At 35.6% G+C, this 15,666-nt stretch overlaps 1 protein-coding gene across 1 annotated transcript in view; it reads right to left on the bottom strand.

The window, feature by feature from the left end:
• WDR70 (WD repeat domain 70) overlaps positions 1–15,666 on the bottom strand; it is a 297,198-nt gene that overhangs the window by 268,954 nt on the left and 12,578 nt on the right. The window contains exon 5 of the mRNA XM_024754657.1: positions 9,157–9,352. Within this exon, the coding sequence (XP_024610425.1) occupies positions 9,157–9,352 (196 nt within the window). The remainder of the gene's footprint in view (positions 1–9,156; positions 9,353–15,666) is intronic.

The following is a 15,666-nucleotide window of genomic DNA, read 5'->3' as shown; positions in this document are numbered from 1 at the left end:
TCTCTTTGTTATATATTAAAATAGATGATCGTAATGATAAATACCAGGCACCGTTCTATGGGTTTTATATATATTCATTCACTTATTCAATCATCCACACAACTCGAGTTAGGTGCTTTATTAGCCCTATTTTACAGAGGAGGAAAGAAAGACACAGAGAGGTTAAGTAATGCCCAAAGTCACACAGCTTGAAAGTGAAAGAGCTCCAACTGTCTTCAAAGTCCATTTCCTTAATCACTACTCTATATTGCCTCCCTATATCTGTATTTTGTCTCTTTTTATTGCCTGGATTACAATCATAGTGGTCCAGTCAACAGTAGAAGCTGATAGATGACTTACATGGCTACTGATATTGAAGTGATATCAGATTAGACTAAGGTGGTAGTAATGGAGACAGAAATGGAGAGATCTGGTATAAACTTTGAAGACAGAGCTAGTAAGAAGAGTTAATGAATTAGAGATTGGATATAGGGTAAGAAGGAAAGAAAGGAATCAATAATGGTGACGAGGTTTTGTGGCTTACCCATAACAAATACAGAACTTTGTTTCCTGTGTGTTTTATATTAACTTTATTTATGTACCTTGGTTTTCCTTTTTTCATTCATTCTTCCTAACTTATGCTTTCTTATAGCATTTCACCTCATTAAATCCTTTTTGGAACAAGGTAAAACACACAAAAAAGTAAGTGTACTCACCAGTACTTAAGACATTTTATATTCAATACTGTTCTGTTTGGGTTTTTTCCTATGTCTGCCCTAGATTTTTGAATTAAGATCATAACTGCCTTATAACAGAGGACTGCTATTTGTACTCCCATCATTTGTTTCTAATGACAGGCACAGTTTATGATCAGTGTGGAAACTGGAAAAGAATAGAAACGTATAGGGCAGAAATAAGCATTATCCTCACTCCCATAATACAGAAGTAAGCAATGGGAGGGCTTTTTTCCATACAGACGCAATATTTAAAGTTTTGAAATCATACTGTCTATACAGTTTTATGTCCTTTCCTATTGCTATTGAAAACTCTTATTAAACATGTCTAATGACTACATAATGCTTTTATATGACTACACAACAATTTACTGGTCCTTCTCCCATTATTAGATATTTATTTACATTATTTCTAATTATTCTAATGTTTTAAATGTCAGTTATTTTCAAACTTTTTTAGACATGGAAACTGTCAAGAGAAAGCTCTGAGCAAGACTAACATGAAACAGAGCTGACCTTGTTGAGTGCAGGGGAGGGACCCAACCCTACCACAACTGCCCCCCAACAGCATTCCACGGAACACATTCTGAAAACCACTGCTATATGCAGCACTGTGATAAACATCTATGTACATAAAGTTTTTTCCAAATTTTCTTAGTCTAGAATCCTGAAGTGATATTACTAAGTTTAAAGGAAATGAACATTTTTAAGGCTCCTGATATTTAGTGATATAGTCTCAATAACTGACAGAGCTATTGGCTCAATTCCTAGAACACCAACCTCTTCATAGCCCTTCACAAAACTTGACAATTATAATTTAATAGGGTATAATTCGAGATAGGCATAAAAAGACATAAAAATGAGAGAGATTCAAAAGGCCAGGAACTTACCATCTCTCCCATGTCATCTTCAGAAGCAATTAAACACTAATGCTTTTCAGAGACATCAACCTTCACATATCATAAAAGGAAGATTTTTCAAAAAATCAAAATCAAAATAAGTATTATTTCTAAGCTATCTGGGAGAAAGAATATTCTTATACGTTTTATATGAGAACTTCAAAGTGGCTTCATTAGCACAGAGAAACAGGGCAGCAATTCCATATCCTTGTTTTTAGGAAACATTATTCTGTAAGCAATAGCCCATGTCCTTAAGCATCCATGAGGCATGATACAGATAATAACCTATGAAGGTACCCTAAGTTAGTTAACCTATGACCCCAACTGTGACTATTTAAGTGAGAGTCACAAGTGGTTTGGGAAGAGGTGCATCAGAATAACGTATGAAGCCTTTGGTTACAACACAAGATTGCAGGATTTGACGCAGGTTCACCCTAGTCCTACTTAATTGATCTCTGGATTACAGAACCTACAAATACATGTTTTTTAATTGTACCAAAGATGATTCTCACATTCAGATGAAGAATCACTTGGTTATTAAAAATATTTTTCCATTAATTTCAATAATACTTGCTGAAATATCTAGCCACTCAAGTATGTAAATTTGGCTGCTTTCCTACCAAGTAGAATGTCTCTCTAAAACGTCACAGTGCTTTGCAAGTTTCTGAGCAGCAAAAAAAATCAGATTCTATTCAGGAATCCCCATGAGTCAAACTCACTTGCTGTGGTAGTTTATTTTCCCTCATCTAGGGAATGAGTACCATTACTTGCAATATGACTTGTGTTATCAATAGTTTAATCTTGCAGCAGTGAGGAAAAGGGACTGAAGATCCTAGAGGCAAAGAGATAAGCTAAGTAACCACAGCAAAAGTTCAAGTGGGAAAGCAAATGCCTGAGTTTGATCTTAAATGCTGAATTTAGAATATTGTGGGGGCTTAAATATGGACATGTTTCATGAGTGGCTAGAAAGCTGAATCTGAAGTTCAAATGAAATGAGGTAATGCCTCCAGTTGCTCTGAGTGAATAGGAGTCATGAGTACAGGAAGATGTAAGAAACTCCACCCAGGCCAAATATGAAATGTTAAGGTACACAAGGACATACCCTCAGGGAATGCTTATGGTTGGAGAAATGTAAGGAAATATGAAGTAGTAAAAGAGGCTCTAGCGGAAATGTAAGCACCACCAGAGCAGGGATTCGTCTGCATTATTTTCTGCTGTATCCCTAACACCTGCAAAGTACCTGACTCATAAGATGTGCTCAATAAATATCTGTTGAAAAAACAGTCAAAGAGATAGGCAGCAAGCCAACAGTATACAGAAATGGCAAGGGAAGAGTTTCAAGGAAGAAGAATTCAACATTGTCCAATAATGCAGAGGTAGGTACAAAATGAGAACTGAGAAAGGGTCTTTGGATATTTGGATTTTGTCACTGGGGATCTCTATGAAATGGTAAGAGCAGAAGCTGACAACAAAGATTTAGGGAGAAACTGTGTAGTGATGAAAGAGAGGTGGCAAATATAAATACTGCTTTCGAGACATTAGCTGATAAGAAAAAGAGGAAATCGGACAGTAGGTTGGAGGGGAAACTGACTTAAAGGAAGATTTCAGTATGTTTGCAAGCTTAGAGCCAAGAGCAAGTAGAAAGAAAAAGGCTAAAACAAAAGGAAACAAAAAATACAAAAGGTTGATGGTGATGAATCCAAGTATGAGAGAAAAAAGGAAAGGAAATCAAGGGCACCTACACAATGGTTAAGCCTTAATAAGTAGACGGGACAATTCTGACATATCCCAAATTGTAAAAATATAACTAGCATTCTGATATATAAAACAATCTCTTAGAATTTTGCTTAGCATTACCTCAAACTGATTTCCTGAAGGAATCAAATTAAGTTTCTGAATCAACAAGCAAAGAATTACTAGGCCCTAAGTCCAACCAACCACAAAAACAAAATTCTTTCAAAGGCCAGAAACATTTGAAATTCAGCGTTGAAACACAGGCCCAACACTGCAATGCAAATAAAATGAATCATGCTACTTTGTCTATTTTCCACAATAACATTCATATTCAAGACAGTAATCAACAGATTTCCTTTGCCTATGATCCCTAATTCTACTACTGTTTGATCTAGAAGGCTGCCAATGTCCCACTTATCAAATATAATAAAGTAGAAAAGTTTGTTCTCACTCAGAACTTAAAAAACAGACTGACGTTGCCACTCATCTACTATCAAACCACAAAGTCTGAAAATCGAAGGCCTCCATTCAAGGCCAATATAATTTACCTGAATCTAGGAAGGCTACTGCAAAGCCACATTCACAAAATTTCCAAGCTATCTGCTTCATCCATCACCTCTGCCCTAGTCTCGAAAATGCTGGTTGTGATATATGTTGGAAAGAAAAATAGAAGGAGAAATGGAAAGGAAATAAGGAATGTCCCACTCTTGTTTTATCTCCAATCTAAAGTTTCAGAGTTAATCCATTAACAATGGTAATAAGTATTGAATTATCAATTAGTGCATACTTTAACACTGAAGCTGTTACTGGCACAAATCACCAACAGACTTGTTATGACCTGCATGTTATTTAATTAGCATTTTCTGTTTACTATGTTTACAAGAGGAAAGGCACACCATAAAAAGACTTAATGTTTTACTTCCAAAAAGAACCAGCACATAATCTTATAAAAAAACAGAAAGCTGTCATTCAGTCTCCTGATACACTTTAATTACAGCTATGATAAGATTTCAAATGGACTTCTGAGCCCCACACCCACGCATGTTTTTCCTTCTCTGCATAGCTGCACTTTGGGTTTACTCACCTATCAGCTCCAAGTCAAAGGTCCAATCTTCATTAACCCTCTATTCTAGAGAAGTTGATTTTCCCATCTTCCCAAATCTAATCTTGTACACTGTGCCTCTGTTCCGGCCATTCACTCTTCCTAGATAGGAGGTGGCCTCCACTCACCTCACCCATCAAAATGTTACCCTCTACAGGGCTCATTCAAATTCCATCTCCTCCACAAAGTACAGGTATCCCCTCTTATCCCTGGTTTTTGCTTTCTGCAGTTTCAGTTACCCTTGGTATGAAAATATTAAATCAAAAGTTCCAGAAACAAATAATTCATAAGTTTTAAGTTGTGTGCCTTTTTGAGTAACATGACAGAATCTCAAGCTATCCTGCTCCTTCCTGCCCAACAAGTAAAGCATCCCTTTGTATAGTGTATCCTGCCCAGCAGTCACTTAGTAGTCATCTGTCAAGATATCACAGTGTTTGTGTTCAAGTAATTCTAATTTTACTTAATAACAGCCCCAAAGTGCAAGAGTGATGCTGGCAATTTGAAAATGCCAAAAAGAAGCTATAAAGTGTTTCCGTTAAGTGAAAAGTTGAAAAGTTCTCAACTTGATAAGGAAAGGAAAAAAAATGGTATGCAGAGGTTGCTAGGATCTACAGTAAGAACAAATCTCCTATCTCTGAAATCATGAAGAAGCAAAAAGAAATTCATGCTAGTTTTGCTTTCGCACCTCAAACTGCAAAAGTTATGACCACAGTGCATGATCTTAAATGCTTAATTAAGATCGAAAAGGCATCATACCTGCCCAATACTATATTTTGAGAGAGAGGGAAAGACCGCATTCCCATTCAGGCATACCTTGTTTTATTGCTCTTTACTGCGTTTTTTACAAATTGAAGGTTTGTGGCAACCCTGCTTGGAGCAAGTCTATTGGCACAATTTTTCCAATGCATTTGCTCATTTCATGTCTCTGTGTCACATTCTGGTAAATCTCACAATATTTCAAACCCTCCACCAGCAAAATGATTACAACTCGCTGAAGGCTCAGATGATGGTTAACATTTTTTAGCAATAACATATTTTTAAATTAAGGTATGTACATTGTTTTCTTTTAGATATAATGCTATATTGCACAGTTAATAGAGTATAGAATAGTATAAACATAACTTTTATATGCACTGGGAAGCCAACAAATTCATGTGACTTGCTTTATTTCAGCATTTGCTTCATTGTGGTGGTCTAGAACCCAACCAGCAATACCTCCAAGGTATGCCAGTAACTTTTACTACAGTACATCATTATAATTGTTCTATTATAAGTTACTATTGTTAATCTCTTACTGTGCCTAATTTATAAATTAAACTTTATCACAGGTATATATGTATAGGAAAAACATAGTGTATATGTAAAGGTTGGTACCATCCACAGTTTCAGGCATCTACTGGGGTATTGAAACATATCCCCCTGGATAAGAGGGGATTACTGTATTTCTTCTCTGGATCTGATCTCATCAGCCTCATCTTTCCACTTCCCCCTAGTAAGAAAAAAACAGCCATGCACTAATCACATGACATTTCACCACACTATCATGTACTTGCACATATTTAGGTCCTCATTATAGCAACTTTTTTTCTCCTCACAACACCCTTCATATTTCTATTCTCTCTTCCCCGGTACCTTGCCAGCATTGCAAACCTGCATTCATCAGCTCAGACAAAAGACCACAGATTGGGTGGCTTAAAGATTAAAAATTTATTTTCTCACAGTTTTGGAGGCTAGAAGTCCATGACCAGGTGCCAGCAAATTTGGTTTCTGTTGCAGACTTTCTTCCTGGCTTATAAACAGCCAGCTTCTTGTTGTTATGTGCAGACCTAGCTCTCTAGCATCTCTCTTCTTATAAGGAGGCTAATCCTATTTGGATCAGGACCCACCCTTATGACCTAACTTAACCTTGATTATTTCCAAAGAGGCTCATCTCCAAATACAGTCACACTGAAGGTTAGGACTTCAACATATGAATTTGGGGGGCACACAAACATTCGTAACAAACAAACATAAGTCATTCTCACATATGATAGTTCAACCTAAATATTACCTACTCTATGAACCACCCAAAATAATTAAACACATCTTTTCCTTGTCCACCACACACTGTGGCCTAGATGTGTGGTTGCTGTTGTTTCTGATTACCCATGTATGCTTGAAAAGAAAATGCTGGATGAAGGTTCTATATATGTTCAATAGATAAAACTTGTGCATTTGTATTGCTAAAATCTATACTCTTACTAACTACCATCTTAACAATTCCTGAATTGTTTCTGAACAATCTTCCATTATCACTGTACGTCTGTCCATTTCTCCTTATAATTCTGTCAATTTTTGCTTTGATTATATTGTGTTAAAATGCACACAGGTTAAGGACTATCATTTCCCTGGAGAATAAATTGTTTCTTTTACCATTAGCTAATGACACTCATTTTATCTTTACATTAATTTTATAATACTAATCAGTTATCTTTCAGTTAGTATTTTCCTGCTATAGTCCCCTTTATTCCTTTTTCTTTCAACCTTTCTATGTCATTACATTTTAGATGTATCATTCATAAGCAGAATATGCCTGAATTTTTTAATCCAATCTGAGAAGTTTTGTCTTTTAAGTGGCAAGTTTAGCCATTTACATCTATTGTGAATAATGATATACAGCTGACCTTTGAACAACATGACTTTGAACTGCAGAGGTCCACTTATAAGCAGATTTTTTTTAGTAGTAAATACTACAGTACTACATGATCCACAGTTGGTTGAATCTGCGGATGTGGAGCCTCAGATGTGGAGGAACCGTGTAAATGGAGGGCTGACTGTAAATTATACTCGGATTTTTGACTGCTCAGAGAGTCGGTGCCCCTAATTCCTGCAATGTTAAAGGGTCAACTGTATTTGTATTCATGCTTACCATCTTATTTTGTGATCTCTATTTACCAAGATTTTCATCTACTTCTTTTTTCCCCTTTCCTGTCATTTTTTGGAATGACTGCGCTTTCTTCAATGGCATATCAAGAGCATTTCAGTGGTAGTATTACAGACCAATAAGGGGGTACATTTTCTTTAGAGAATTTAAAAACAAAAATAAAATCAACTAAAGATGAGACTACTTTTTATTATCATCAGGTGCTGGCAATTCTAAAACTGTCAGTTTAGAAATGTGTTTTTGTGTTTTGCTATGATTAGTGCTGAGTTTTGATGACACATATGTAAACTTCAAATTAGCATATTTTTATTACTTATCTTTTAATAAACATTGCATTCTACACGAAGTTAGTTTGGCGCACTCCCAGTTATACTATCTGCACCACATACATGCACAAATGTACTCAGCTACACACATCTTCAGATAATATTTTTAATGGTTCAGAATCATTCAAGCTTACTTCAAGGGTGGTTTCATATCTCCAATCCCTGGTGTACTTCATGTTCTTGCATTTAAACAGTAGGTTCAAAATAAACAATGATTATAAAGTCAAAGAAACAAAAAGAGTCTTCCATTCTGCTATACTTTCAATGCCAGGAGGAAAAGACAAAAGATGGTAGACTAGGTAGGCAGAAGAATTCAAAATGGGAATGTTTAAACACCTCAATTGCTTTCATCAAAAACATTCTAAAGCAATGGATCATTTAATGACAACATATGCCATTATTTAGCCATTTTCTCCGATTTTAACAGAAGAAACTTTAGAAGTTTTTACCAAATATATTAGAAAATGATGGATTTTCTGGAAGAAGAGATTTTAGTGAAAGTGTTTTAAGAACAGAGATATTTAAAAGCCACTAGGACTGACATCAAAAGAAAAATGATATGGTCAACACTGCAGTTTCAGGAATTTACTGTAAAACAAAATTTTTAATGAAACTGCCTGATTTATCCTTATGTTCCTCTTTTCCTAATTTTATATACACACACATACACATGTGCGCATGAAAAGCTTTCTTTAATAAACTATGAATAGACATAGAATGACCAATTTGGTATACTGTGTAGTAATAAGCAAAGAATGCCCATTTTGATGAAGTCACTGACAGATCTGCAAAGGTCGTCAGTTTCTCTTCTGACCATTATTATTTGTTTCAACTCATAATTATTACTAAAAATAATCTGTCACATAGAGAAAGGTGGTATTAAAAAATGATCCATTCTAGGTATCAAAAATACAAAGTACATCAATGGTTTTCTTTATATGTTTTTCCTTTTACTATTTTGGAGGTTACACAATTTCTATTTTGGGGGCATTTACTCTTAAAATTGTAACTTGCAACTTGACCTAAGCTAATCTAAAATTAACTAATAACATCTCTAGCCTCCGCCCAAATAATATGATTTCAAAATGACTGAACTGATTCCACTCTCCTATCTTCCACATTATTGTTCAAAGTAATATTAGATCCACTTTATTTTTAAATCGTCCCAGATTTATTCATCATCAACATTACACTCAATGCTACATAAACTTAACAAAATGTTTATTAACTTTTTAACACATTGCTTCCTACTGTCCATTTATTATTTTTGAGTTCTACTTCTTTGTTCCTGAAATACAGTCTTTAGAGTTCTTTCAACAAGGGGCTGTCAGTAGTAAACTCAGATTTTTTTTTTAATTTGATCTCATTCATGAATAACTATCTAGCAGGGAACTGATCTTTACACTACTCTAAAAGACACTACTCCACTGATTTCTTAAATTACTACTGAAATACTTACTTCCTCCTCTTCTGAATCATCATCATCATCATCATCTTCTTCCACATCTTCACCAAGAGGTGGAGGTAAAGGACCAAGGATATCTTCCTCCATATGATTAACTGGTTCTTCTGCCATTTTAAGGGGTAAAGGGGGGCCAATTAACTCATCACCAGAAGATTCAGAACTTGCTTCACTTTCACTGCTGCTTGTATCCCTGAAAATATAGAAACAGAAACTCATTGCCTTTGCTGAAACAAAGAAAGTACTCTGGAGATAATACTGATTTCTCAGGAAACCCTGACTCTCCTTTTAACAACTGAGTTTTTTTAATGTTTTTAAATTTGTAATTCAAACATTGAATGTGTGACTCAAATATTATTTCACCTAAATAAAGTAAAAAACTTCTTTTATCTATCTTACCTAAATACAAAGTCAGAGACAAAAGCTCAGAGCAATTACATGTTAGAGGCCCAATAGATAATCCTCATTCATAAAGAGCCAGCAGAACAACTGGAATGTGGAAGAAAAACTACTAGATACTACACCATAAGAAAGAAAACTACTGAGATAACCAATGTTTCTATTCACTATATGTGAATACAATCACTGTTTGCCACAGAAGTAAATAAAGTCAGTCATGTAAGAAAGTTAATATTACTGTCAAAATGTTTCAATATATTTTCTGAAATACAAATTATTTCTCAGTGCTAACCCGAGTTTGCTGAGTTGCTAAAATGTTAAACGTACTGATAGCTTTCCTGGATTGTAAAGATACCTTACCCTAGGGAGTATCATATTGATTCTCAACTGTTTTTCTACCCAACACACCTGAGGACTATTACACACTCTCATTAAAGTCTATATCAAACACCTTTATACATTCGGAAGCTACCACCATCCACCATCCCTCTACCTCCCACCCCATCCCAAAAGGTTGAGAACTGCATTCCTAATTATATCAATTAATCTATCAAATATTTTCTAGGATTCAAAGTGTCACTGCCTTCTAATGAAGTATCTCTAGAATATAAGCTCAATGAAAGCAGAAATTTGTCTGTTGTGTTCATTGCCGTGGCTCTAGCACCTACATGATGCCTGACATAGGTAGTCAATATCTACTGAAGAAAAAAATGGGATTTTTCTTTTTATTTTCATCTAGGTTCAATATTAAAAGGAATACATACTCACATACATGTTATCCTTATACAAAGACAGGAGCTAGCAAACCTCCATAAAGAGAATTTCTCTTTTTTTCAACAGTTAAGCTCAAGGTGCTCCAGCTCCACAGGCCTTCTTCATAACTGAACACTTGAAGCTTGGTTCAGCCTGAGGGTCTTTGCACTTGCAGTTCCCTCTGCTAAAACACTTGTTACATGGCCTCTTTCTCATCATTCAGTTCTCCTCAAATGTCACCTCCTCAAAGAGGCCTTCAGACACACACCCCTTTCTAAACTTTCAAACACACCCCCATCAGTCACCATTACATTACCTTACTTTGATGATCTTTATTATGTACATTGCTAAATTATATTGTTTGATTAATTATTTAGTTGTTTGTAATCTGTTATCCATCCCCTCAAATGTCCCCACAGCAATATGAGCTGAGATCTCATCTGACTTGCTAAATGCTGTATCCCCAATTTCTAAAGCAGTGCCTAACCCACAGAAGATGTTCAATAGATACTTGAATGACTGAATAAATTTGTATTAAACTATTCATGCTCCCGAATTTTCTCTCTTGTGATCAGATCACAAATTTCTGACTGTACTGGTTACAAGTCACAGACTTCCTTAATGCAAAACTAAGGCCACAGAGAGCTCTAAATTGAAATGTTAACCCTTAGCACCCATGCTTTAACCCAGTTAACTAGTTCAAAAATAATCATTGAACTGAGAACTAAACAGATCCATATAGGTTTCATGGCTGATTATGCAGCCCTAATACCCACATGAAACTTGATAGAATGTATCAGCTTCTAATTCTGCTTCTGGCGTTTTGCTGGTCATGTGCACAAGCCAAAAAAATGAACCATTTTTAACATATTTTCAATATCCTGAAAAACGAAGTCCATGAAATTACGTCCAAAAATGTCCCTGACTGAAAACAGAATACATTCCATGTTCAAAATACGCCTTGATTCAGTGTGGTACCCAAATATGAACCAGAGCCTGAGAAACAATATGTACTCGATGAGAAAACAGTTGAGTCAATCCTAATGTTTTCCTCGGCTGACTTTTTTTTCCACCTGACTTTTTAAGTGAGATTTTAGCTAGGCATTAAATAAGATGTATGGTTGTACAATTTCATTAAATTCATAGGCAAAATTCATTGTTTCTGGTACTACTTTCTTAAAAGGAAGTGCGAATGTCTAAATGATTCCTACCTTACAAATCTGGAGTATATCAGTATTTCTCTACTATCCTACAGCTACTTTTCATAGGATAAATGATGTATTTCTCCTCAGTACTTGATTTCTGAATGATAACTTACACCCATATAATATTTATTTAAGCCAATAAAAAGGGTAGTCTTAGATTACTGTCTTTCTCTAAAACAAATTTTAACAACATTGTAGACGTTTTTTAAATTATCTGTATGCATTGTGAAACAGACTCTCAACATGCTACAAAGGAGAAAATCTAACATGAAACATACTTAAAATATATAGGACCAAATGAAATACAGCAAGAGAGCAGAAGACCAATTCCAGAACTGAATTCAAATTATCATAATAAGTAACATATATAATAAGTGTGCATTTTAAAAAAACAGGAAGAAAATGATCACCATATAATGAATGCTGAACATTCATAAAATAAAATAGAAAACTACTCTGGAATCACACCTTACGTTACACATTAGAATCACCAAGATGGGACTTCCCTGGTGGCGTAGTGGTTAAGAATCTGCCTGCCAATGCAGGGGACACAGATTTGAGCCCTGGTCCGGGAAGATCCCACATGCCGCAGAGCAACTAAGCCTGTGCACCACAACTACTGAGCCTGTGCTCCAGAGCCCGCAAGCCACAACTACTGAAGCCCACACGCCACAACTACTGCAGCCCACCTGCCTAGAGCCCGTGCTCCACAACAAGAGAAGCCACCGCAATGAGAAGCCCATGCACCACAATGAAGAGTAGCCCCCGCTTGCCGCAGCTAGAGAAAGCCCGTGCGCAGCAAGACCCAATGCAGCCAAAAATAAATAAAATACATAAATTTATTTTTTAAAAAAAAGAATCACCAAGATGGGTCAAAAATAAAACAAAAACAAAAAAAGGTGGATCCCTACCTCACATCATATACATAACGAACTCAAAATGGATCAATAAGGGCTTCCCTGGCAGCGCAGTGGTTGAGAGTCCACCTGCCGATGTGGGGGACACGGGTTAGTGCCCCGGTCCGGGAGGATCCCATGTGCCGCAGAGCGGCTGGGCCCGTGAGCCATGGCCGCTGAGCCTGAGTGCCCGGAGCCTGTGCTCCACAACGGGAGAGACCGCAGCAGTGTGAGGCCCGCCTACCGCAAAAAAAAAAAAAATGGATCAATGAGCAAAATGTAAGAGCCAAAGCTATGTTTTTTTAGAAGAAAACAGGAGAAATCTTCATGACCTATATAATTTGGCAATGGCTTCTTAGATATGACATGAAAAACATGATCAACAAAAACAAAAATTAGGTAAGTTGGACTTCACCAAAATTAAAAGCTTTCATGCATCAAAGGATATTAAGAAAGTAAAAAAACAATCTAAAGAATAAAATATTTGCAAATCACATATCTGATGAATTAATAACCAGAATGTATAAAGAATTCCTACAACTTAACAACAGAAATACAAACACAATTTTAAAATGGGCAAAGGACTTGAATATGCATTTCTCAAAAGAAGATATACAAATGATCAATAAGCATATCAAAAAATGCTCAACATCATTACACATTAGGGAAATGAAAATAAAAACTACAAGAAGGGACTTCCTTGGTGGTCCAGTAGTTAAGAATCTGTCTTCCAATGCAGGGGACGTGGGTTCAATCCCTGGTCGGGGAACTAGGATCCCACATGCAGTAGTACAACTAAGCCCATGCACCACACCTAGAGAGCCCACATGCCCCAACTACAGAGCCCATGTGCTCTGGAGCCCACATGCCACAACTAGAGAGAAGCCTGCATGCTGCAACGAAAGATCCTGCAAGCAGCAACCAAGACCTGACACAGCCAAAAATAAATAAATATATTAAAAAAAAAAAAAACTACAAGGAGATACCACTTCCCACCTACCGGGATGACTATAATAAAAACAAAACAAAACATGGAAAGTAACAAGTGATGGCAAGAACGTGGAGAAATTGGAACCCTCACACATTGCTGGTGGGAATGTAAAATGGCACAGCCACGGTGGAAAACAGCTTGGCAGTTTTTCAAAAAGTTAAACATAAAATTACCATATGACCCAGAAATTTCACTCGTAGGCATATACCCAAAAGAATTAAAATCAAAGACTCAAACAGATACTTGTATGCCAGTGTTCACTGCACTCACAATTCCCAAAAGATGGAAACCCAAGTGTTCATCAGTGAAAGATGGGGAATTACTGCTTAATGGCTAAAGTTTCTGTTTGGAGTGATAAAATTTTTGGAAATAGTGATGATGGCTGTACAACATTATAAACATTACTAATGCCTCTAAACTGTATAATTTAAATCGTTTAAAATGGAAATTCTTATGTTAAAAAAATTTTTACCCCAATTCAAAAAATCAAGACACCATAGTAAAAGAAAACATTTAGAAATACAGAGGTAAATTGAAGGAAAAAAATGCTAAAAAAAAATTTAATCATTTCCTCTGGGAAGCCAGAATCATGAGCAGGGAGAAATGAGACTTTATAATGTTTGACTTTGTAATGTGTATACCCTACTTCAATAAAAATTTAAAAGATCAGTGGTTGCTAAGGGTTTGTGGGGAGGGAGGGATGAAGAGATGGAACACAGAGCATGGTGAAGGCAGTGAAACTACTCTGATTGATACCACAGTGTTGGATAAATGTCATTACAAATTTGTAGAAATTGACAGAAGGTACAACATCAAAGAGTGAACCCTCATGTAAACTCTGGATTCTGAGTGATGAAGATGTGTCAGTGTAGGTTCACCAACTGTAACAAATACACCACTCTGGTGGGGGCTGTTGGTAATGGAGGAGGCTATGCATGTACTGGGCCAGGTGATATATGGAAAACTCTCTGTTACCTTCAGCTCAATTTTGTTGTGAACCTAAAACTGCTCTAAAAAAAACTCTACTAAATTTTTTAAATTAAAAATAAAGGGGCTGGGGAAATTGATTATTCATATGGAGCAAAAAATAAAAATGAATAACATCTTTACATTATCCACAAAAAATTAATCCTATGTTGATTTAAGACCTAAATATGGAAAACAAAACTTAAAAACTTTAGATAAAAATATAGAAAGTTATCTTTATGACCTCAGTGTAAGGACTCATTTCTTAAACAAAAGGCACACATCACAAAAGAAAAGGTTAAAATGAGAATATATTAACATTTGAAACTTATTTTTTTTTTTAAATACCACTGAAAAACAAAAAAATAGTAATAGTAAACCACCAATTAAGGGGAAAACATAAGGAACCTGAGAGAAAATCTTGCAGAAGACATAGTTCTTACTATATCTTCAGCAGAAAAAATATATGACCAATAAACTTTTGAAATGATGATGTACAACCACACTGGTCATCATCAAAATGCAAATGAACACTCTAAGGATACCACCTCACAACAATCAGATTGGCAAAAATAAAAATGTCTAATAATAACAAGTGTTGATGAGGATGTGGAGCAACGGAAACTCTTACACTCTGCTGGTGGGAAAGTAAGTGGGTACAAACTCTTTAGAAAACAACTGACCCAAATCTAAAGATAAACGTGTACTTACTCAAAGACCTAGCAAGTCTACTACTAGGTATATACTCTAAAGAAACTTTTGTACAGTAAAACAGAGGATAGCTATAAGGAGATCTCTAAAAGCATATTTTATAATAGTATAGAAAAACAGCAACCTAAATTGACTAGACAATGGATAAACTGTAGTATATTTCTAAGTGGAAAACTAAAATGCACTGAAAATGAAATGAACTATAGATTCACTTGTCAACATGAATGTGAAAAACCTCTTGTTGAATAAAAAAAGCAAATTAAAAAAATACATTCATTACAGCATTAATGACATCTATATAAAATAAGAAATCATACAAAACAACATGTATTTAGGAATATACTCATTTATAATAAAATTATTAAAAAGAGGATGGAAAGGTAAATACAGGGAAGGTTTCCCTTGTGGAGCAAAGGAGTAGGATTTCAAAGCACTGATAAAGCTCTACAACTGTCTCACATACTGGGTGTTTGTTTCATTGTTCTCTTTACTTTAAATGAAGGATATCTAAAGTTTTATATGTATGACAAACTTCATAACAAAAATGTTTTGTCGAGCTTCCCTGGTGGCACAGTGGTTGAGAGTC

The sequence above is a fragment of the Neophocaena asiaeorientalis genome, unplaced genomic scaffold (genome assembly GCF_003031525.2).
Source record: "Neophocaena asiaeorientalis asiaeorientalis breed wild unplaced genomic scaffold, Neophocaena_asiaeorientalis_V1.1 scaffold229, whole genome shotgun sequence".
In the NCBI taxonomy this organism is placed as follows: Eukaryota; Metazoa; Chordata; class Mammalia; order Artiodactyla; family Phocoenidae; genus Neophocaena; species Neophocaena asiaeorientalis.
The sequence above is the reverse complement of the archived record's forward strand: the minus strand, read 5'-3'. Positions and strand labels throughout refer to the sequence as shown.